Source organism: Thermobia domestica, chromosome 1 (genome assembly GCF_964235325.1).
Source record: "Thermobia domestica chromosome 1, izTheDome1.hap1.1, whole genome shotgun sequence".
Classification (NCBI taxonomy): domain Eukaryota; kingdom Metazoa; phylum Arthropoda; class Insecta; order Zygentoma; family Lepismatidae; genus Thermobia; species Thermobia domestica.
In genome coordinates this window covers 78526434-78552239 of record NC_137454.1, presented here as the reverse complement: position 1 = coordinate 78552239, position 25806 = coordinate 78526434, and the positions used below count along the sequence as shown (strand labels likewise).

At 35.9% G+C, this 25806-nt stretch overlaps 1 protein-coding gene across 2 annotated transcripts in view; it reads left to right on the top strand.

The window, feature by feature from the left end:
* Got2 (glutamate oxaloacetate transaminase 2) overlaps positions 1-25806 on the top strand; it is a 41176-nt gene that overhangs the window by 10982 nt on the left and 4388 nt on the right. Inside the window, exons 2-8 of one of the 2 annotated variants that reach the window (XM_081759829.1) lie at positions 3958-4002; positions 10991-11147; positions 12932-13060; positions 16164-16385; positions 16907-17063; positions 21444-21542; positions 22070-22235. In XM_081759829.1, the coding sequence (XP_081615955.1) occupies positions 3958-4002; positions 10991-11147; positions 12932-13060; positions 16164-16385; positions 16907-17063; positions 21444-21542; positions 22070-22235 (975 nt within the window). The remainder of the gene's footprint in view (positions 1-3957; positions 4003-10990; positions 11148-12931; positions 13061-16163; positions 16386-16906; positions 17064-21443; positions 21543-22069; positions 22236-25806) is intronic. The other variant, XM_081759838.1, reaches the window with a different exon arrangement.

The window sequence follows — 25806 nt, the reverse complement described above, 5'->3', positions numbered from 1 at the left end:
GAGAAGTATTTAAGTATTTAATATCCGTTAACCGTTCATGCGGCTGCAGCCTCTAACGTTCGCAATTACTGAAATTTCGATTTTTGTACTTGGAATGTAAATATTTCCTATGGGCATTTAGGTCCTGTACACAAGGCGATTTGAAAGGGAGTACGAAAATTTTGAGAGTTGAATCCTGACATCAAATCAAGTAGAAAAGCTTCTATAAACATGGGTCGAATTCCGCTTTGTTTTCGAGTTACAGGGTTTCCAACTCGGGACCCAAAATCGGATTTTTATTTTTACGATTTTCAGACTTATGTAGGTGTCCAAGGATTTTTGACTCACCCTTTATTCTTCCTACTATTGAGATTATGTTACTAAGTACACTCGTTTGTGTACAATCGAACTTTTAATTTGACATGTTTTTCAATTTTTCGATCAATCCGAGAGGAGAGCCACCATTTTGGAAGGCTGTATATCGAAGGAGAAATTTTTTTCAGCAATAAGAAAAAATACGGGTCTAATAACTTTGTATATAGTTTCTCATTTTAAAAAATAAACTAAATCTGAGACAGTCGTGTGGACCAGCCTGGACGATTTGAAATGGAATCACTCGTATGTGTTACATGTTGTGAATAACAACATTGTAACCTGTCCAAAAGTAAGAAGTCACACAGGCGTAAAACCTTTTCTATATATTCCAGTGTGATTCCTTTTGAGTGCAAATCACCTCTTATATCGATTCATAAGATTTTCGTAAATCTGAAAATAAATCCGGAGTTCTAGTGTTCAAGAAATCATTATCAGCAGTCCTAATAACTCCTTTGTCACTACTAGGACGTAGTTCATTATTATTATTATTATTATTATTATTATTATTATTATTATTATTATTATTATTATTATTATTATTATTATTATTATTATTATTATTATTAAGCTAGGGAAAAGAAAAAATGTTTAGAGAGTACTAAATTTGGTGAGAGAACATTTTATTTCTTCGCAATTTGTTGTTACACCTATAAACTCTAATGTTGTGTTGGTGCATCACAACGATTTTAGACAGCTTTCCACGGCGAACCCACATTTTATTTTTTGCACTTAAACGCCGTACTGGTAATAGTTTTCAATAATATAGTCCAGTCACGTATCACTGTTTGCTAGAGAGTCATATGTCGGCTTTCGGGGGGCCAAAACTAGGTGAAAACAGAATGTTTACAGGAGGAATGAGTTCATGTTACGGAAGGGTAATTGATATGTGAGTAATCTGTGAAGTATATAGAATGGAAACTCAGTGTGTGCAATGGAGGAGTGGAAAATGTTGCAGGGATTATTTGCAGTTAGTGGAAGAGTATGTAAGAGTGTATGAATACACGGATGGAACTAACCAACGCTAAACTAAATTAACGTAACCTAACGAAAATTAGCCAATATTTAACAAAATAGTAATATTTTTTAAAAAAAATGCTGCCCTCCCAAAAGCCGACATATGCTCCAGAGAGTTTATCAAAAGAATGCCCTCCGAATTCTATAAAACACCGTCCATCACTTACCCCCAACAATCTCACATGAGTATTTTGGACGTGGAGATGAGGTGTTTTCAAACCTGTATTGTCTCAGGTTCCAAGTGTGGATGTAAGTCATCCTGAATTTTTCTTAGATTTCATTGTCGAAAGGATTGGCCACAAATATATAAACGCCCACAAACGTATAGTTTAAAAACTCCAAAGATGGCAGCACAATTCATTTGCATTGATTTTGGAGAAGGCTTATAAAATTACAAAGGCTTTGAACAATAATTTAAAGCACACATAGTTTAAAATCTTTGTTTCTGTGAAACGTGAAATCACAAATAACCGTGAATCGAAGGTTTGAAATCAAATTTTATAGGTTGGAGCTCAGGCGCTTTTGTTGTTATTGTAGCATTTTAATAGATAAATATTTATTCTCCAGGACTCTTGCATATACCTTTAAAAATTTGGATGGTCCACGTTGTTCCCTTTCATGGGTAAAAAAATTTAAAAAATACGAACGAATTGCAATGTGTTTTACTACGTGGCTGTTTTTAAATCAAATCCATCTTCTAAGATGACGTTTTATTGCAACATATATTCTCATATAGATGAGTACGAGTGTTTATTCTCTTTCATAAGATACGTATCTTGGTACACCCTTAATTTAGTTTCATTTTCATGCAGTCTTATTTTACCACAAAATCAAGCCTGATCCATTACTATAGTGATGATGGTGCTTCTCAGTATGAAAACAGGGTCAATTTTCTCAACCTCTGCTACCATGAATCAGACTTTGGGGTCAAAGTAGATTGTTTTTGCCACATCACATGCCAAAAGAGCATGTGATTGTGTGGGTGGGAGAGCCAGTATTCTAATGACTAGATCATGACTTCACGACAATTCTGTGACTGAACTAATGGACACAATGTGTCAACACATTTCCACAGTATCAGGGAGAAGAAGAGACTTTGGAACTTAGAGCAGTGAGAGCAAGAACTATACCAGTACTCCGAGACTTTACTCTTTTGTTCCACTGAACAAGAATAAGATGCAAGTGAGGGCGTTTTCATTTTCTAACAGCTCAAGAGTAGAAAGCACAACCTTTGAGGATGATCTTAAATTAACAGAAATGATTTGGTTCTTGATCTGCAGATATGATGGTCACTAGTGTTTAGATGTGTTCAGGAATCAGAGGAGGAAAACCAAACAGTGAAGATGAAGTTTTTACATCCACATAAACTTTCACCTTCTTTCCACTACTTAGTTTTTAAGGGTGTTCTTAGTGCACAGTTAGTGATGTAATTTCAAAAGTAGATCCTAGGGTAAATCCAACAGGAATAGGCTACTATCTCTGAAAGTAATTAAGTGGACAATGCTAACAAGAAGTTGTAGAAGGAAGTGTATAATACTTCTATAAATATTTTTGGAAGCAATACAACTTCCAGTTAAGTGATGAGTATGTGAAACTTCATTATTTTAGTTCACATGATCCCACTGCAACACTATTATGGAATGTACATTTCTCCAAAATATAATTGGGCGCCTGAATTTTTTGAAGTCCCTTAAAATTGTGAGTTTGGCAACAACGCACTCGAAGTAATAGGAGAGGACGTCATAAGAAAGAAAATAATTGTGAAGCCTTCCCAACGCACCTTGTTGCTTGCCGTTTCAATAGAAAGTTAAAGACGGAGGCGGAATCATTCTCAACACCCTAAATCTATATCAACACCAGTTCTTGTTATCTTGAACCATTTTCGTTCTATTGTGTGGGTTTCAAACTTTCAATAGAAGAACTTGAACGAGGATGGAACACAGTCTTGAAACACTAAAACCATGTAAAAACAAAGAAAAAAAGTTTTCGCTTTATGGGATCACTTTTGAGACTAGAAATGCTGATAATAAATTTGTACTCTTTCGGTTGTACTGCCCTCGCACAAGCTCCACATCAGCACACATGTTGGCTGCAGCAGAACTCCAGTCTCCAAACGTAGAAGACGTCCACAAACGAGGTAGGTGTACAGATATGTAATGTTTGCAATGGATAAGATTAAGTTGTCATTCTACCGTCATTGACAGTTGGAATGTCCCGGTGATAGGCGACGTAAGCCCAAGTCGCCAGCTAAAATAGTATTCTAGGAACACACACAATATAATTGTATTCAGATTGCAACATAATTGTAATTAAGATATGTAATAGATGCATGCAATAAGTGGCATATTAAGAATATTAGGAACAGTAAAAGGAGTGGAAAGAGTTCTATCCAAAGAACTGAATATCGTAGAATGCAGTAGTTCATTGGCTTATAATAATAGTGATAAATGAACAATATAAAATTCAACTTCAAAGCCTTATGTTACAGATCAAAAGCTAAAACAGAAATAGATTATTATATAATGCATGATTATTTTGACATTAGAACATCGTACACGAATAGCGAAAAAGACGTTTCTTTTCTTTCAGAAGCGGAATCCCAGTTCCATCCGATGCTCCAGTTCCAGTATTCCGGTAAGTAGAATTGTGTAGATATTCAGATTAGGTAAGTATTGTAGGATTGGCTTTCGCAGTAGTTTAGTTGATTAGCGATACAGATATCATAATTGGCTAGCAAGGCAGATAAGTGTGTAGCTAGATATCTTGGTATATAGGTTATCTAGTTGTTAATTAATAGTTAAATGAGCATGTAGCATGGATATTATTAAGCTATTTTTGATTTACGTAGTGTAGTTTACGCTTGTTGTATTGTAAGCTCGTGAAAAATACATGAATTTTGTTTACTTAGCCATAGGGTTTATTATACGTTCACTTGCTAATGTATGTATATTGTATTGACGTAAACATTGCACTTCGTTGTAGTTTTCATTGTTTATTATTTGTAATTGTAGTATCATTATTTATAAATCGTTGTATTATCTGCTTCGTAGATTCTGTAATAAAGTATATTACTTCCACATAACCTATCTTTTATTCTATTTATATTTCAATCCCTTCATATCGAACTATAGTCAATCAAACAAAACAGAAATATATCGGTCTAATTCCGAGCAACGACATTTGGTATAGTGTCATCCGTATTTAATAATAGCAAGCATAAACAACTTACAGTAAGGATGGCTAAACGTTTTGACTTAGTCATCTACATCAGACTATGAAAGTCTTTAGCGATCTACCTATGTGCCATTGCCACTGTACTTCCATTTTCCTTACTTCACTTTTATACGTTGGCGACAAACTTGGAAAACCATGAAAGTTAGGGAATTTTAGAAGAACGAGAATAGTCAGGGAATTCTGCTAAGAGTCAGGGAATTTCGATTTGGTAGAATAAGATTTTAAAAGCATTTGAAATGAAAATTTTAAGAGTACCAGGACAGTCAAAAAGTTCCCGGGATGTTGTAGTTTTAGCATTTATGATGCAATCATATTGAATATTGTACAGTCTTTAGGTTGCCTAATTATAAATTTGCCAAGTGTAAACAGGTGATAACAGCCAGGGTGCGAGAAGTGTAGCTGAACGGAGCAGTGTGTGGTGATCAGTTGGCAAAATGTCACAGTTAAAGCAGCATGCAAATATTAAATTCATGTGCAAATTGAGGAAATCTGTTTCAAAGACTTCGAGAGCCTTAAAACAGTGTACGATGATGCCGTAATGCTTTAAGAAAAAAACTGTCCTCAAAGGTACCTGTTTCGCCAGTGTAGAAGACTATCAAAACCAACGTGACTGCTGAACGTCTGAAGATACTATAAGAGGACTCCATTGTATGTGTCCAGCAATGGCAGGAGCATTGGAGTAATGTGTGTTCCGAAGGTGCCGACTTTGAAGGCAATTAAGTAAATTTGTACTTGTATTGAGGGAATAAAGAGTTCCAACAAAATTCCGGGAACTTTTTGACTGCCCTGGTATTTCATATGTGATAGTGTGCGTGTGTAACTAAAGACTGACTTTCAAGTACTTTCATCTTTGAGTGTACAAGACATTGTAGTTAACATTTATTTTCCATCATATACTATATATATATATATATATATATATATAGAGAGAGAGAGAGGTTGTCTCAAAAGTCCCTTGATATAAGGTAACTGTTATTACCAGAGTTACCCTCCTATGTCAGGGGACTTTTGAGACATCCTATATATATATATATATATATATTCGTTGAATAAATACTGAAACTCAAGGAAGTTAAAAATAATTTCTCGTTTTTATAAATTGCACGATCTTTCCTTTGCAATCATTTGCCAGACAGAGCCAATTAAAAGTGATAAGAAAACAATAACGCTTTCATATTCCGAAATGCATGCGTGAGAACCAATAGATATCCAGCCAAGGGTAGATATCCAAGGACTAAAATTTTATGTTGCGAGGACTGTGATTTTAATTAGGACAAATATCTTATATTAACATATAGAAACACTTAAGTCTTTTAGTGGTTTCATGAATTTTGTGGCAATCCTTACAACAATCCAGAATATTCTCTTTTGCACCAGTTAGACACAATCAATGCTCAGAACATTTTACAGTTTGCAGACATGTGATTTGTACTTTGAAATAACAACTTAACGTTACTCGCTCTTCTATATGTAAAGTCTTTTATATTACAATAACGCATAGCAGAGGGACGGTGCAGTTTGCATGAAGTATTCGTTTTATATTACGAAAAGCGGTATTAGAATGGATAAAAGTGTTTTAATATTTCTATATATTTATTTATTGCGACGTAGTTAGTAAAGTCACGTATGAAGCATTACGTACAGTGGTTATAATCGTTGCATGACGCAACTAACGTCGAGAACAGGAGCTGCTACCACAATTTAGTGTTCTCGTTCAGTTTGAAGCTATTTCTACAAGAAGATATCCATTTTCCTCAAGTTTTTAGTGTTGTGTTTTCGTGAAGTGTGAGAGATAGTTCAGTACCAAAAGGACATAATAAAATGTTCTATTTAATCACATACATACTATGGAATCATTTGTATGTTTATACATATTTATTTTCGAAATGGACAGTAACAAATAAATACTACGTATCAGTGATGTAATGCTAAAATTTTTGGTGGGTATACCTTGACAGTTTTAAAAAATAATAGTGCATACCCAGTCCCGTACGCTAGTACTTCCGTAAATTTAAGGTGAGTATACGCTGCACTTTAAAAATATTAGGTGGGTATACGGCGTATACTCCCGTATACGCCCCATTACATCCCTGCTACGTATGTAGGTAATGTTTTCGTTCCTGTTATATGAATGTTGATGTCCAAAATTATTGTCGCATGTCTATAAATATGTTGTTCTAGGAATATAATTTGATAACGAATTCGTCCGGTATTTCTTATAATGTTATGTGTATAGTCTGCAAAGACATGTATATGGCAAATTTCATGTCAAAAGAGTAGTAAATAAGAACAATAAAACGAAAATAACACTTTCTTGTCCATTTAGCAACAAATTTATTGTATTCATTATAATTTTCGTGTTTACAGTTCTTTTCCTATGAAATTTACCACATATGTATATTTCCCAATTATACACATAGTATTAAAAGTATCCTGAAAAATCTTTAACAAATTCTATTCTTATAAGAAGACAGTTATAGATATGCGACTATAATTTTGGACATGAGTGTACATGGATTACTCCATGGAGAGAATTTGTTTTGCCTCTCCATATTGCAATACTTATTAAAAGATTTATTTGTGTATCATAAACCTGAAGCATTTAGGTTCCGAACTACTCAGGTTATTTTGTTTATATGTTTTGTTAATTGCGAAGGCCCGGAACAGATGATACCCTGAACAAGGTCTTTAATCGTCTGTGTTGCTGGAAGGCTATTCAGTATTCGCTGCGGCCCCATTTTTTAAAATTACACGTATTCCTTACCCTTTTAGGAACAGGTGGAAACACAGGCAGGGATCTGGCTATGCCCTTCTCGGACGGTTACAAGTTCTTGTTTTTTAATTGGGAATATCAAACTTAGAAACTTAGCTGTGTGTTTTCACTAACTTATGTTCCATAGTTGAGCGCATGAGCGTTGCTTTCGCTTGTGCAGTGGAATATCATATTAGTGAATCACCCAAAAAACAGCAGTTGGATCAACGATCCAATGGGAAATTCATTTTCGACGCATGTATAATTCCAACCTTTTTTTCTTGTTCGTTCACGCTAGTTTCGATTTTATCAGTTTCCTATCGTGCATCAAGTTAGGATAGCTTATCACACAAATGAGGAGTTTTTGGAATGCTGTTACTTGTATTTTGAGCATCGTGTTTTCATTGTAATGTATTTCAATTCGCAAAGAGGTTTATTTCGGAAATGCTTACGAATTTTCGAAAACATCTGATAAAGTTACACATCAGCGTATGCAGTGGGCCAATACTCAGTGGATAGCAGACTAATTTCGTCAGATTTTGGAGTGAATAACATGAAGTCTTTTTTAGCTGAACTAGTTGAAAATAAATGTTTAAATGGCAATAGTGCAGAGTTGAGACAGTTCAAAATGTTTTGTTCGAATTGAAATTGTAAATCAATTATGAATCAGTATTCTAGAACTAGTCAGTATTTAGATGACTTTAGCTCAGGAATTTCGATGATTCAGAGTGAATAATTTAAAAATATTAAAATAGTCGTGATTTTCTCTGAAAAATCAAATTTAGAAAGAGGATTTTCAATCAATTCAGAATGTGTAGCAGATAGTTTTAAAGAAGTTTAGTATCACTCAGACTTGTGTGAGATTCAGTGCCTTCTTCACATGGCTTTGAGAAGATATCCATAAGGAAATCAAGGATTCGTTATGCACAAAATGCTCGTACTCGTTTCAAAGAAGCAACAAATTAACGTCGATGGAAAGAGGAAAGGAAACTATAAGAAACTGAAGACAGAAAAATAAGGATAATTGAAGCTAAGCTAAGAAGACTGAAATAATGGAAGATATGCATAATATTGATGAGGAAATGAAGCGTTTGGAAAAATGAAATGAATGATATAATACTATTGATTTTTTTTTTTCTAAAGATAGGTTTTTAATGTGCCACAACCAGTTTTATATGCGTATATCCATCTACCGTTTTTCGGTGAGTGTCTCAATGTAGCTTTTTGCTTTTATATTCAAGTTTCAGGGGGGATGTTTAATTTCTTGCTTTGTTCATGATTTGATTTTTTTAAATTTCATAATATAGAAGGTTGTTCGCTTTATATCCGACCATTTTTGACTGATATTCACTTTGAGATACCTCGCCGCCACTACCGATCATGTTCTGTTGGACCTCCAGCATTGTGGACTACCACATTGCAGCAAGCTCCAGCACAGGATAGGCGTGGGAATTCTGTTCCACTCCTCCCTGCACGCTTTCCATAGACCGACCATCCTTGATGCGTAGGCGGCGATGTTGAAGATGTGGTTTCAATAGTCCAAATGTGCAAAAATCCATTGGACTGGCATCTGGGTTTTTCACAGGAATGTCTTCAAACGGAATGACACGAATTCCTAATTCCTCTTCCATTTCCTGATAATAACGTAGTGATGTTCTGGCGATATGATTCGAAGCCGTGTCCATATGGATCATCACCTAGTTCGCGTCCATTCCATACAATTGTGGAATGTCTCTGATAGGTGTCGGAAAGGATGCTTGGAAGGATCGTGCATTTATCTTCACATTTTCTTCTATCTTGCGTATCAGCAGTTTACCCTCATATCCGAATCCGTCACAACCATAAAGCCATGAGGGGAATCTTCCTCTGCATTGACGAACAAAATTGCTGCGCCCCTTGCCGTCAATGTCACGGTATGTGATTGCCCAAATGTGACCACTAGCAGTGAGATGGACATATGATTCATCCATTGTGATATTTTTCTTCCATTTGGAAACCGCCAGATACTTTCCATACAGTTTCCTGTCGGCAATGTGATGCGGTAGCAGATGGGGTACACAGGCCTTCCGCACACACTTCAACTTGAGGCGCTTGCCGAATTGTTTTGTTCACAGTTGACGGTCCGAGATGGAATCTGGCCCATATCACGTTGCGTCGGGGAATTTTCTTGGCACCCCAATCGACGGATTCCCTTTAGCACTACGGGCGTCACTTTGCTTGCAGCCCTTCTCCAGGTGGTGTTCATTGGGTGAATGTTTCACAAGGTGAGCCTGTTGTGTGTAACGGACCATAATAGCTTTTGCAGCAGTCACCCTGAGTGTTAACCTATTCTCCCGACACTTTCACAATGCGTACGTACGAAAACTTAGTATGAAAGGGGACATTATCTAATCCTTCCAATACCGGTTGATTTTCAGCGCCATTTGATAACACGCACCTACAAGGTCAGATGCATCACTGCTTCCGCCAGCAAACCTATAGTTCCAGCATGATACGCTAGGTGGCAGCACATAATCGAGAATGGTCGAAATATAGCGAACAACCTTCTGTAAATACGTTGTATTTATTTTAGTAGCAAGCACAAAAACCGGTTATCGGTTTTCTTCAAAACCGGTTCGGTTTTTCACCTGATCCGGTTTCGGTTTTCTTCAAAACCGATTCGGGTTTTTTCCCAAAATTTGTTCTATTTCTGACCAGAAGTGTTTCGTTGTTCTCCGGAAACCGAATCCATTTCCACAGAAATAATTTTGTGTGTTTTCGAAAAGTTTTCACCGAAACCAGTTTCGGAGAAAACCGAAACCGGTTTCGTTGAAAACCGAACCGGTTTTGGTGAAAAACAACCGATTTTGGAGAAAACCGAAATGTCGGTTTTTCGGGTTTCGGTTTTATAGAAACCGGTTTTCGGTTTTTATAAAAACCGGTTTTGTCCATCCCTAATTTATTTTTATATTGTCCATTTTTCTAGTTAATTAGGAAAAAATATATTACTTACGTATGATTGTAGTAATGTTTACTTGGTCTTGTTTTTTCATGAACATGGGAAAGTTTGTGTGTCTAATTACATATTGAGGAAAATTTCAAAAAGATGTTCTGGAAAACCGGGAAAAGTAAGGGAATTCTTTTCCGTAATTTTTGCCGCCACCCTGCTTTTTGAAGGGAAGTCAAGAGATATATTTCTCCTTTTGCAAAGTGGATTAATTTCTTTTCCAGTAGCCTTTCTTTATCAGAGCAATATATTGCGTAATAAACACTAATTTATCCTTTGACAACAAAGGAGAAATATGTTTCCATTCTTCATGGAAATGGTGTTTTCGTTCTTTTATTTGAAATTATTTTTATCTCAGTTGAAACACACTAGAAAAAGTGTGTATGACTTCTCTTCATACGTACATATATTTTAAACGATATATATATTAGTCACCATCTTCAAAATGGTCAGCAAAATCTTTCGTAAATCTTTAGTAAAATTTACAATTTAAAATTCAGGAATGCAGAAAAGTTAGTAATAAAAAGTTTTTTTTGTGCTTGTTCGATAATTTAAAAATCCATATATTGATGCAATGAATGTTTGTCTATTTGTTATTTTGGTTTGACAGTGCAAAGATAAATCTTGTAATTTCTTTTTATTTCTCCTAGCGGGTGGTGGTCACAAGTGGAAATGGGCCCACCTGATCCAATTCTTGGTGTGACCGAAGCTTATAAACGAGATACGAACCCGAAGAAAATCAACCTAGGTGTAGGAGCGTATCGAGATGACAATGGAAAACCATTTCTTTTGCCAAGCGTTCTTACTGTAAGTATTGATATGCTATAATAGTATTGTTAATAGTGAGCATCTATCCTGACCAACAAATTTCTTTTATAGTATTAGTGTAATATACACAGGGTGTTAATGAACCGACAAACTGTAAGAACTGATTCCTCACATCAAAATAGGAACAGAAGTCATATGAATCTATGGAGAAAAGTGCATGGTTTCAGAGCTAGGACCGCTCAAATATCGTTTCGTGCACTTCGTCAATGTTCTCCTGAGTTAGTGTTTCCATGGGTCTTCCTGATCGAGTATCATCCTCTCTTAAATTCGACTGCCCATTTCTTCACTGTGTCATATGAAAAAGCCTATCACCTAAAGTAGTAGCCATGTTAGCGTGGATCTCTTGCGGCTTTTAAACATTGAATGTGGAGATATTCAATAACGGCTCTCGCCTTCAATTTCTCCATTTGGTTACACTTTGTTCACTCTTCTATCTTTCTGGACCTGTAACAACAGAGTAAAAGTCAATATTAATACCAAATTTGGTATTACATCATAGGAAGGTTCAATAAATACGGCATAAAAGTATTATATGTCTAGTTCTAATATTTATTGGTTAGGCTTAGAATTTATTTAACAACCGTCGTAATTTGTATACGCACTCTTTTATTTACTGCGTCTAATACTTAATGTATCATTAACTGTTCTATTTCAATATTCCGTGACATCTTCCTAAAGAGATCTGAAAACTTGAATTGTTGGAAGATGAATCTGAAAATAATGATAGATTTAGGTTCGTTAACACAGGCATATATGTAGCAATTTATTTCGGGAGGGATCTAAAGCTTTTGGAGGAGGGGTTTCAAATTCAATATGAAGATAATTTTGATTAAAATTTGTAAGGTCACCCCTAAAATTTGACTAAATTTACAAAAGTCGACATTTCGGGGAGGGGGATTTGGATCCCAGGAGTCACCTCTGCATACATCCCTGGGTGGATACAGAGTGCTTTTGAGAAACTAACTTTAATTATTATTTTGATCTGTAATAAGAATTCATACTATTATTAACTTAATAATAATACTAGCTTTAGTGTGCCTGTATATTTATCATGTGAAAATTCTCAGGAACCTTCTGTTCCTTTCGTCGTTTACAATTCACGGAGAAAAAAGTCACATAATAAATATACAGGCATAATAAAATCGGTTTTATTATTAAATTATTTTGATATGTATTGTCTTTTAGAGTTAAATAAGTCCACCTAAAGAATCCGAGTGAACAAATGATATCCACTTATAATTTGAATTCTGTAGCCATCATCGTTGTTGAAACTGTGTGTAAATATCATTCGTTCATTCGGATGAGGTTGGATTTTTTTTATTATTTATTTATTTATTTATTTATTTATTTTGCATCCTATTGTTTTGTTGAGCAGCTTCTGGAGTTTGTTTTATAGTGATTATAAAATTATAGCTGTGGAAGTTAGGGCGTAGTACCCGAAATGTTATAAATGAGAAAGTTTAGCAAATACACAAGTTGAATTCCAGTTAATGTGGTCGGCACACTGAAGATAATCTTAAATATTGTAGTTGTGCAGGGCACACTAGAAATTAACTGGTGAATAGCGCACAGATATTATGTTATGTATTACAATGTGAAGTACAGATGTAAGATGTGTAGTTCACAAAAGGAGAAAATATAAGTATATTGACCGAATAATGTTCTGGATTCATGTATTTTGGATTGCTTAGTTAGAAATTGTTCAGGGGAAACTATGCAAGATTTTTAAAGTCGAATGCATTTTCTCCTCTCTTATTGATTAGGCCGAAGAACGCATTAGAGAAAAGAAGATGGATAAAGAATATGCACCAATTGCCGGAAGTGCAGAATTTTGTAAGTTGGCCATTAGTTTAGCTCTTGGTGAGAAAAACGAACAACTAGCAGCTGGAATGGTGAGTATGACGATAAAAATATTATTCAATTTATATATACAATAAGTAAAATGATAGATACAGATATGGTTAAATAGAGAAATATGGTCTCAAAGCTGGCATCAGGTAATGAAACAGATAAAAGAAAATTATGTAGTAATCACTAACACTGTATGAGGTTGAGAGGTAGAAGTACAAGGAGAGGAATATTAAAGAATATGACGTTATTCAGCTTCTTCTCCTCTTTTCATTATTATTATTATTATTATTATTATTATTATTATTATTATTATTATTATTATTATTATTATTACATGGTGTCTATCGGTCACGAAAGTCACGAAATCAGAAAACGGTCATGAAAGTCAAGAAATTTAGCTTCTGGGTCACGATTTTTTCTTTTTTTTTTTTTTTTTTTTTTTTTTTTTTTAATCTTTACAAATGTAAGTACAGATTGGACACTTTTGTTCTATAAAACGTCAAAATTCAGTTCCAAAAATGCCTATAGTCGGATTTGGACGCTACCAAATCGCAAGCAAAGTACGCTTCTATCGCATGGATGAAAATTCGGCCTAAATCGCACCTAAATTCGCTCTTGAGATTGTCCTTCAGCTGGCATCATTGAGCAGTGGCGATGCAACCGAAATCAGCTACGCATCTAACCCGTTTATTCAACTGTGAGAAGACACCAAGTTTTTATCGCTTCAGGAAACAGCCTGGATAAGTGCTAAAGAATATAGGTACTGTTATTAGTTTTAAAATGTTTAAAAATTTTATGATTTGGTAAAGGAAGGTCACAAAAAGGTTACGAAATTTCATTTTGGGATTCTAGTAGACACCATGTATTATTATTGTCTAATTTTAACATCTCTCTAGTACAACTTGAGCTTCTGAAATAATAATAATAATGAGGTAAATTATTATCTGCAAGAAGAAATCTCCTTACTCTTCTTTGGTAACGATGATTTACAGAATTATTGTTGCGATTTCTTTTACATTACTGATACATTATAAATCCTTAAGTGTGTTCATCGTCTAGTCAAACTGGAGAAACATCAATGAACTTCAACCCGGGTTCGATTCCCGGCGGGAGCTCATGTGGTTCGGATTCCACGTTAATCAGTAGGTCCACGTCTCATATAGTCTCGCTGCTGAAAGGGACGCTAAACTAAAATCAACTCAACTCAACTCATCAATGAACTTCAAAGAAAATGAGCGCGTAGCGTGTAAAGAAAACTGAAAAGTAATCACTTATATATAATCAAAGCCTTAACCTTGTCCAACAATAGTTTCCACATAGAGTAATTAATATGATGCATCCCTTTGAATTTCCTTGTAGTAATTGATATAAACACAGTGCACTTTATTAATTTGGAAATATATATATTTTCCAAAGTATATATATATACATATATACAGGGGTTGGACAAACAAATCTAAAAGGTTTGCAAAAGTGTGAAAATCATACGTAGTATGGTGTAAGGCCTCCTTTTGCGTCCAAAACAGCTTGGATCCGACGTGGAATGGACGTATACAGCTCCTGAATCGTGGTGTGTGGCATTTTGTACCATTGTTCCTCCAAAACATGCTCCAATTCCTTAAGGGATCCTGGTGGAGGGTAATGAGACCGAACACGCCTTTCTAACTCAGACCACAATGGTTCAATGATGATCAGATCTGGTGATTGTGGGACTCGTGGGAGGTGTGATAGCTCCTGGTCATGCTCCTCAAACCATGATTTCACCGTTTTTGCAGCATGATAGGGTGCCAAATCATCTTGGTAGATGCCATCACCATCAGGGAACAATATTTGGACCATGGGTAGAACCTGGTCCCCCAAAATGGCCTTAAACGCCTTAGCATTCATTATTCCATGCAGGGCTATGATGGGACCTGCAGAAAACCACGATATCACTGCCCATACTGTAACAGAACCACCCCCATACTTTACAGTTGGGAGCAGACAGTCTGTATCATATGCCTGCGACGGTGTTCTCTATACGTAAACAAGACCGGTTGTTGGAAACAAGGTGAAGGTCGATTCATCGGACCACATTACGTGATTCCACTGCTCATGAGTCCACGCCTTGTAGTCCTTGAACCACTGGATACGCTTCTTCGCATTTACTGCTGAGACCAGGGGTTTGGCGATAGCGGCCGTGCCATGAATTTTCATTTTATGAAGTTCCCGTCGCACTGTTTTCAATGAAACCGGGTTCTGTAGGCCGGAATTGTTGAGTTCAGACGTAATTTTCATTGCAGTGGTCTTTTTAGCTGCTACAATCCGTTTTAATGCCCTCCGGTCCCTTTCTGACAGGATTATCTTTCGACCACTGTTGTGCTTTGCAGATGTCGTTTGCCCATGAATTGTGTATGCCCTCGTGACATTGGACACAATGCCTTTCGATACCCCCACAATGTTCGCCACTGTTGCCACTAAAGCTCCAACCAGACGGGCACCTTCGATCATGCCTCTTTGGAAGTCTGTCAGGTCACCCATTTTACCGCACCACTTTCACACCACGACACTCACAGTTGAGCTGGTTATTGCTGACGAAAGGTCCACATGACACATTGAAAACGAAAAACGATCGGCAACCGCAACACGTGTTGTACAGTGGAGGACCAAACTTACGTGTCCTGTATGAAGTGTTTTTAGATTTTTTTTCTATCCCCTGTATATATATATATATATATATAGTCTTGGAAAAGTTGGGTTCGGGGAATGTATTCAAACCACGCACATCAAATTCAAGTAATTGTTGCTATGTGGTTTTCAGTATTTGGCATGGTACAAGCTAGTTTCTCTATATTTAAGATTTTCCATGTAACTGACCGAAGAATGGACATTTAAACTAGTTTTAAATTTCCATTAGATTTTGTGTCATTCAGGACTATTTTATTGACTGTTGATGTGATGTGAGGATACCTTAAGGTGAAGTGTACACTGGGATTCATCCCAATACACCAATAAATAGTCGATGGGGTGTTTTAAAATGTTCCAGTGGTTATATAATGGCGTGATAAGTAATAACCGACGTTTGAATGCTTGCTCATACGTCAGTTATTGTTGTCCATTTTCGAATATTTATGTTGTAATGAAATGGATTTTTTTAAATTTCAGAATGCAACCGTTCAGGGAATATCAGGCACTGGTTCTCTAAGAATAGGAGGGGCCTTTCTGGCGAAGTTCTTTCCAGGCAATAAAGTAATATATCTTCCAACACCTTCATGGGGTAATCATACACCAATCTTCAAACACGCCGGCCTTGATGTAAAACAGTACAGATATTATGATCCAAAGACCTGCGGATTTGACTTCCAAGGAGCCTTGCAGGATATAGCGGTATGTGTACAGTATTTAAAAGTATTTTACAAATTAAGATCTTGATAAGATGTTCATATTTGAAAAAGAAAATTACACTAGAATTTCAAATAACTAAGGCAATAATACAAATAAATAATTGTAATAAAAAGATAAACCATCATACCAAAAAATTCGACCAAGATACTAATAACTGGAGGATTATTATCATGATGCATGAACTGACAATACCATGATACCTTTAAATTGCTTCACTGCTAACTAAATTACGTATATTAACGACTTGATTATTTGAACAACTTTTGCCTTTGTACAGCATACAAATTCATATTCTGAAGGAATTCTGAGCCACGGCGGTTCAATACTAGAGCTCTCCTTTCATAGTACAGGTTCGAAAATTCTCGCTGTAATAGCGCATTATAAACTTCGGCGGCCAAACACCGCTGTTTTTTCCCCCCAGAATATTCAGTATAATTAGTTGCAGTTTCTACTGATAATTGCATACATGTACTGATGTATTTATTTTCCTTTTAAAATTTCAGAAAATACCTGAAAGATCAATAATATTGTTGCATGCGTGTGCCCACAATCCGACAGGCGTTGATCCAAGGCCTGAACAGTGGGCAGAAATGTCGAAAGTAATTAAGGATAAACAACTCTTCCCATTTTTCGACATGGCATATCAAGGTTTTGCATCAGGTATGTTATAATTTCAATTTTTCTTGTGTGTGTGTGTGTGTCTTGGGTAGGGTGGGGACTATAAATTCACATTTTGTGTGGAAATTAAAAAAAAAAAAAAAAAGTGCCTCATGCTCTCCTTTGGTAAGCGGATTTCGGTATTCAATTTCCTGTGGGGTGTAAGACTTGACTGTACAGTGTCGTAAGAAAAAGGAAGAAGTAGTGAACTATGATCACTGAAGAAGGAGAATATATAAAAGGATAACGTCTAGCATTGTTAAAAAGAAGTTACGCTTAACACAATTTATATTTCTGAATTAAATCTCGAACGCTCTTCATCGGGATGTTTCAAGCTAAATTCTAATGATGTTGGCTATTCACATTTTATATACAGGGTGTAACAAAAAGGTACGGCAAAATTTCAGGGATGGATTCCTTATGGGTAGACAACCAAAAAAAGGTCATATGACCATATGTCGGGAAATGCATCGGTAGAGTTACGGCCATTGAGCCGCCTGACAGTATGAAATGCCGTATTTGTGCGAATATGGGCCGCACTTTTTTCCTAAATTTTGGCTTGAAAAATCATGGTGCGGCCTATAATCGAGATTTTTTCCCCTCAGATCATAAATCGTCAATTTCAAAATGACACGTAAACGTATCTTGTGGGTTGAAATTAATACCATTACAAGGTACTGCAGTTACTTTTGTAAACCATCAAAGACTTAAGAAAAAAAATAGCAGGAAAGTATATTGCCATCTTCATTGGGTACCGGTAATACCTTACACTGGCACGAAAAGCACTTGTACACTTAATACTTTTATTAACAGGAATACGTATCTTTGTTATACAGTATATATAATATATACGGAATATTTATATACAGCAGCTGTTATTGAAAAAAGAAAAGCAACTTTGTTTCGCAAAACTGTGTCAGCTTGTTTGTACCCACCCAAATCATGCACAAACACTTCCCACCATTTCAGCATCACCAGCGTCTGATTCTTCACCCTTGCTAGACGATCCAGAATGCTTCTCAGAGTCACTATCACAAAGAAGGTCATCTTCATGAGTCAGTTTTAGTTACGCGAGAGTTAAAGAAGGGGAGGAAGAGAGATACATCTCAAAGTACTGTCTAATTGAAATTTCTCGTAAATTTAGTACTGCGGTCTATATTTGGGATTTACTTTTTTCTATAATCTCGTGTCAAAAATTTAGGTGCGGCCTATATTCGCGCAAGTACGGTAGTCACATTCTGGTCGCCCTTCAATGTGACATAATTTATATCTCAATAACTCAGCCTCTAATTAAGCGAGGAATATAATTTTAGTACCAATGTGTTCCTGAAGGAGGAAGCTCTCCGCCGATATGCATTGTATGTATGTGAGGAGTACCACGGCGGACGGGGGAGGGTAAAGTACGTACTTTTTTTTTTTTTTTGCATCAGAATTTTGGGGATGGCATTCCTTCCGCCTTGGAGGTACATTCGTAAAAATTGGTATGTGAAGCAATGGTAATACCCTGTATGTGTACTTGTTGCATAGAAGTCTTATATGGAACCACCCTGAAAATAAATGTAATTTACGTCAAAAACTGAAACAAAAAATTGGCGAACTTTGCCCTCCTCCCCCCATATAAGCAACAAGTACATATACAGGGTATTACGATATAGTGGACTACTTCATTGCTTCATATACCAATTTTTATGAGTACTCCCAAGGGGATAGGAATGCCATTATCAAAATCCTGATGCATAAAACAAAAAAGCACATCTTTATCCTCCCTCGTCCGCCGTGGTACCCCTCACATACATACAATGCATATCGGCAGAAAGCTTCGTCCTTCAGGAACACATTGATGCTAAAATTGTCTTCCTAGCTTAATTAGAGGCTGAGTTATTGAGGTTTAAATTGAGTCACATTTACGGGAGACCAAAATGTGACTATTTCACACCGTCAGGCGACTCAATGGCCATAGCTCTGTAACGATGCATGTTCCGACATATGGTCATATGACCTTTTTTGCTTGTCTACCCATAAGGAATGCTCCCCTGCACTTTTGCCGTACCTTTTTTGTTACATCCTGTATAGTATTTCGGTGACGTTTTAGCTTGAATGTAAAGTCAATGAAAGCCACCGAAGTGCTGTATATAACAATGTTGTGAATAACCAACATTGTTTGAATTTAGCTTAAAACATCCTGATGAAGGGCGTTCGAGATTGCGCCAGAAGTTTGATGAGAAGTTTAAGAGTAAATATTACTCATCACTGCTAGAACGCACAAGGTATCTGTTGTGTTAAATTTATAGTGTTGTATATGTTCAATTAAAAGTTACTGAAATGGTTATGTACCTAGAGTGCGTTAACTTCGGATTATTTTAACAATTTCTCTGCCGTAAACAGACCAGTGTTTTTCATTTTAAAATTGTGTGATGAAAACGACAGAGGAAGCTGTTTACGCATTGTAGGCATAAAGCTGCTGTTTTCACGAAAGAAGTTGCATGTCATACACATTATGCAAATCCACTGAACAAGTATGAGAGAGTATGCAAATCCACTGAACAAGTATGAGAGAGGCACAATGACTTAGTAGTAGAGCCCTCATTTTGATGCGAGGGTTCCTTGCCATATGAGTGTGATGGACAACATCCTGTTTATGGGTTTTCTCGCTGCGCTTCCATTTCCTTCCACATTTTCATTCCACTGATTTTTTCATAATCGTTCACTTTATTGATCATCCACCTCCTTAGTCGAAAGAGGAAAATCATGGGACATAATTTTTTTTTTTTTTTTTTTTTTTAAAGTGTCATTTCACTTCATTTGCATAAGTATTATTTGCTAATAGAATGTATGGAATACACGTACAACATACAGGTAGTACTAACATTTTTGTGTTCCAAGTAGGCTGTATTAACAATTTATATTATACACTCAGTGTCTTTATTATTCCGAATATTTATTGCACAAAATTTTGGCCACTTACGAAAAACTACAAAAGTGTTAATAGGTATAATAGTATGATTTGGCGATACTGAACTTAGCATTAGTTTCTGATCAGTGTAGGAGACCATGTCAAGAGAAGCTTCAAAGAAGAATATTGTGAAATACTTGTAAGAAAGAAAAAAAAATACAAATGTAGAACTGAGTAATAATGTGTTAAATGCATTTACCACACTTACATAATTTTGTAGGGGAACATATAGTAGTGTGATGCCCCCAATATAGTTATTAGCTTTTCAAAAATAAGTTATTACCTCATACTAACGAATACACCAATTTATATTAACTCTAAAATTCTCATTGATATTGAAATATAACATGTGGAAATTTTACTTAATAATATAATTTAAACCGCTGTGGTCCTTGAAAATAAATACTCGCTAAAGTATCCGAAATATTGGAAATTACTATAGCCTATCAAGAATACAAAAAGGTTAGTACAATTTGTTTTCCGCAGGCACTTTTCGTCAGGATTTAGGTGTAACACGTTATTCTATGCAGGTCTTCACATATTTTTCTAACATCTTTCTTTCTTCAATATAGTATAATTTGGTTAGTGTACTAAAACGTAAATCAAACCTGTCTTATGTTCTTTTAGGAATCTTATCCTGTGTGTTTATTAATAACTACTTTCATTATTCAGTAATTAAATAATTTGATGAATCGTTAATTTTTCACCACTAGTCTACCATTAATTAATGCTAATTGATAATACAAATGTATACAGATATTGCCTGTTGAAAAGTTAAATATCAGACAAAAGAAACTTGGCTTGATGTTTTCGTAAATGGTCAAAGAATTCTTTGCAATTGATAAATGTTTTTGTGCCTGGCTGCATTTCACTTCCAAATTTATAGTATCGATGTTGCCCTCTGTTTAAATTACCTTTTCGTATCAGAAAAGGAAAGATTTGATTCTTCTTCCAGATGTAATAATCTTGCTCTGTTGTAAGTAACTGGTTCCTGGAGTTATTCACCCATTAACTTAATTGAAAAAAAAAATAAATAAATAAAAATAAAAAAAAAAAAAAAATATTATGATAGTTTTAAATTCATCTTGTTGAAGAACAGAAAATGCCAATAGCATATAACTTTCAATATAAATACAAGTTCTTGGAAATTCATGTACGGAAAATTTTGAGAAATGACCTGTTCCTTTTCGAGGAAATTCCACTTTCCTTCTATGTAATTAAGGGGTGGAAAAGTACCTCAGATAAAGAAATAAAAAAGGCACTTCTTGTGAACTTCACGTTTTGCTTTTATCTTGCTAAATGGTAATGTATTACTACACAAGGTTAATTATAGATGTGAAGCATAATTATTACTTTAATTAATATTATTGTGATGGAAGGACATAAAATATATTCAGATCGTACTTATATTCCTTTCAATTGTTTCACAGGCGACGTAGATAGAGATGCAGCTGCAGTTAGACTATTTCTCAAGGACTGTCATCAAATAGCATTGGCTCAATCGTTCGCTAAGAATATGGGTTTGTACGGTAGGTATTACATACAATTATTTTCCCTTTAAAGGAATGGTAGTCATGCTGTGTAAATAAGAGCCTCCTAATTCATGGTGATTTTGCAAAGTCTGTTTTCGATTTAGTAAGACTGTTGTTTTGAGAACAACATTTTAGATACTTAAAGTTATTACAGGTAAAATACTTGGTTGATGGTTTATCCATTAGTCCAGTGCATCTTTCATTCACATACGTAATGTAGGGGCAGAGGATTGAATTGTGCCCAGTATCTTCCTGATGTATGTATAGAGGCACGGAAGATTTATGAACTATTACTTGATTCCTCTGCGAATAGCAAATTAACGAGTAACAGGAAACAGATCAAAGCAATTGGTCAGCTGGCATCTGCTGAAATAAACATTAAGATGGAAATTTAGTTGTGTAATTCATTGTGCCCACAAAGAGCGTAGTTTTTAAATATAAGTTAACTCTCGCTTTTAGTCTTAAAAACATCTTGTAGAATTGGAATTATATTATTTATTTTATTCTTGTATTTTTTACGGTAGGTGAGAGAGCTGGAGCCTTTACATTAATTGCATGTAATCAAGATGAAGCTGCCAGATCCCTTTCACAGTTAAAAATCCTTATTCGGCCTATGTACTCTAATCCTCCTATTAACGGAGCCCGAATTGTCACGGAAATACTTTCAGATAATGCTCTACGAAGTCAATGGTACGTATCGCTGTATGGTTTTGCGCAAGTTTTCTGTTTATTGTTGTTTTATTGTTGTAATTCAAGAATAATTGTTGTGTTCTTATTTCATCAGGTGAAACTGTAGATTATGGGTATGGGCAACAGTTATTGTTTTTGTAATTTTGTCTACTATGTAAAAATGATTCAAACTAAGCAAAATCGCTCTGCGTGCGTGCGTAAATAATTAATGTACCATGTACTGTAAACTATTTAACAGCTTATATCATAACAGTATCTATTGGTAATGATTAGATCTGTGAGGCAACAGAAAGAAAAGAATGGACAAAACTGAAGCATTAACTCCTTCTAAAGCAGAAATTTGAGAATCTGGCTGCTTATAATAATTGTTCAATGGTTCTTTTATTTCGTGTATATTATCATCTTAACCATGATATTCAGTTCGTTCGTAAAATTGTTAATCGATAGAAGTTTTCTGTTTCTTTCAATAGCATTATTGCTAGTTTGGTGTTTGTGGTATTAGATCTGATATCTTCATTGACAGGAAAATTTAGAAGACTACCATATATGTAGTAGAAAACTACGTACTATACTTGAAAACTAAATGCATTAGATTATTGATGCATAAAATAGCATCTTTTTCTTTTTATTATGACAAACCGTTTTATTTGATACTAGTTTAAGATTAACAGGAGAAAAAATTAGTAATATAATCTTCATTGTCTTTGCTTGTTAACGCTGGTACAAGTATTTGATCCTAGTGTGATGAAATCAGCTTATGTAAAGTTAAAGAAGTCGTGAAACCAAATCTGAAGAGCATTTTCATTATCAAAGGATTCTCCTAATTATAGTTGATTAGAGAGAGGGAAAAGTATGAAATCCAAGGGCACAAAATTTGGAAAGGAACTAGGATATGAAATACCTTTCCAGCTAAGTTTTTTAATCGGTAGCGGCTACTCGCGTTCCAGACTTTCAGGTCGTTTTTGTTGAATTGGGACAGCAAGGCGTCTGAGTTGCAAATAATTGTGTGCAGTGGTGGGAACATTTCTGGGAAGAAGTTTGTAGTACCAAACATCTTTTTTTCCAAGAGACATATAGTATTATCTTCTATGGATGAATATTAGCTTTTGTAAACTCCTCGTGCCTGTATGGTCAGCGTATGCGTGATTAGCGATGGTTAGATTCCCGGCGGGGACTTAATGTTCGGATTCCACATTAAGCTGTCTGCTGAACGGGACACTAAACTTAAATCCAGTCCAGTAGCTTGTGTATGGAAAATTTATTAAGTCTGTTTTCTTTCTCATCATCGGCAACAATCCTGGACAGAAATGATTGATTGTTCGATGTTGTACACGAGCTCACTGATGAGCAAACTAAGAAGCACGGATGGTCACACCAATTTTTGTTTTCATTTAAAGGATAAGGTTTATTCACACTCCCAATTTTTTAACCTTGTCTATGGGATGTAAGTGTCGCACTATCTCATCGCTAATTCATGGGCTGATGGATGTGGATCATTGTGCATCAAAGCGTTTAAACGGTCTTCATGTTGAGTCACTAAAGAAGATTAAAATTGTCCTCTTTGAAACGACAGAACAAATTTCTTGCTGTACCTTCCCCGACAGCATTTTCTGCATACACGGCACAAATGTTTTGAACCGTCTGAATGCCGTTGCTCCTCTGTTAAACATTATATATATATATATATATAGAGAGAGAGAGAGAGAGAGAGAAATAATTATTATTTTTGTCATTTAACATTTCATGTTCTTTCTCCACAAACAAACTCAAAACTATACTTTTTCACCTATTACTTAAAACTTCCTTCAAATATACAAAATTTAAGAGATATTCGAATAGCAGAACAGTGTCAATCCAAATGGTGAACGCTAAACGATATTTCTATCACTGCAGTATTACCATGCCGAAAGAAACCTACGAACTATTTCTACCTAATATTAGTTCTAGAAGTGTGAGTTTTGTTTTGACCCGGTGGAGGTTTTTTTTTTCTTTCTTTCTTTTGCCAGTCTCCTCTTCTCTGCAGATGGATCGATCACATTGAGTCGAGCAAAGCTTACACGGATTAAGAAGTAGCGAACTTCGGAACTTTGACATTAGAAAGTCGAGTACTACGAGGGCTGCTATATATATTTCTGGCCTAATAATGAAAATACGAATATTTATCAACGAAAATGGTTTTATTGTTTTTCAAAATATTCTCCATCAAGATTTATACACTTTTGCATGCGCTCAAACCAATTTTCGAAGCACTTTTTCCACTCCGATTGAGACACCTCCAAAACATGGTTTTTGAATGCTTCAACAGCATTTTCTGGCGACGAAAATCGTTGACCACGCATTTTTTTCTTGATGTGTGGGAATAAAAAGAAGTCATTGGGTGCCAAGTCAGGGCTGTACGGCGGATGACCCATCACTTCGACGTTTTGGCCGGTCAAAAATGCGCTGGTTTGAGCCGATGTGTGAGAGCTCGCATTGTCATGGTGCACAATGATTCGTCTTCTCTTGTTCATTTTTCGAATTTCTCCGAAGACTTCAGGCAAACAAATGGTGGTGTACCACTCAGAATTGACCGTCCTACGTTGCTCAAGCGGAACAGTCGCCACATGACCAGTTATGCCGAAGAAACAGGCGACCATTTGCTTCGAAGTGCTTCTTCCACGAACAACTTTCGTTGGATTTGGCTCGTCTTGGAAGACCCACACGGTCGATTGCTGTTTTGTTTCGGGCTCATACGCATAGATCCATGATTCGTCACCTGTGACGATCTTATAAACGTCTTTTGAAGCACCGCGATCGTATTTTTTCAGCATTTCTTTACACCAATCCACACGAGCTTTCTTTTGAGCGATTGTCAAATTGTGCGGGATCCAACGAGAACAAACCTTTTTTACGGCCAGGTGTTCATGCAATATCGAATGTATGCTGGTGGAAGAAATGCCTAGGCATGCCTCTATCTCACGGTAAGTCACATGACGGTCTTGCATTATCAGTTCACGTACGGCATCGATGTTTTCTGGCACAACGGCTGTTTTTGGACGACCTTCACGGAATTCGTCTTTGAGCGAGCGTCGGCCACGATTGAATTCGTTGTACCAGTTTTTCACAGTGCTATAGGATGGTGCTTCGTCGCCATACAAAGATTTAAGTTCATCGATGCACTCTTGTCGTGATAATCCACGTCGAAAGTTGTGAAAAATGATCGCACGAAAATGTTCACGAGTTAATTCCATTTTTTTGCCAAGTTGATTTCTTCAAGTACCTGTAAAAGAAAAAAAAATTGTCGTAAGTCAAAAAGTTCTGAGTACATTTATGCTACAAAATGTCAAACTTTCCAATGGAAATGTCAGATTGCACCTGGCAACACTTAGTGTTGCCTAGGCCAGAAATATATATAGCAACCCTCGTAGAGATTTTATTACTGCCAAGCCTGATCTTTAGCCTTACTAGACATATGGTGGGAAAGTCAGGGGCGGATCCAGGACTGACTTATGGGGGGGAAGGGGGTTGTCATACTACTACTTTTAAGGGCTCCAAACTTTGGGATGGGTTTTATTTATATATATAAAATAAG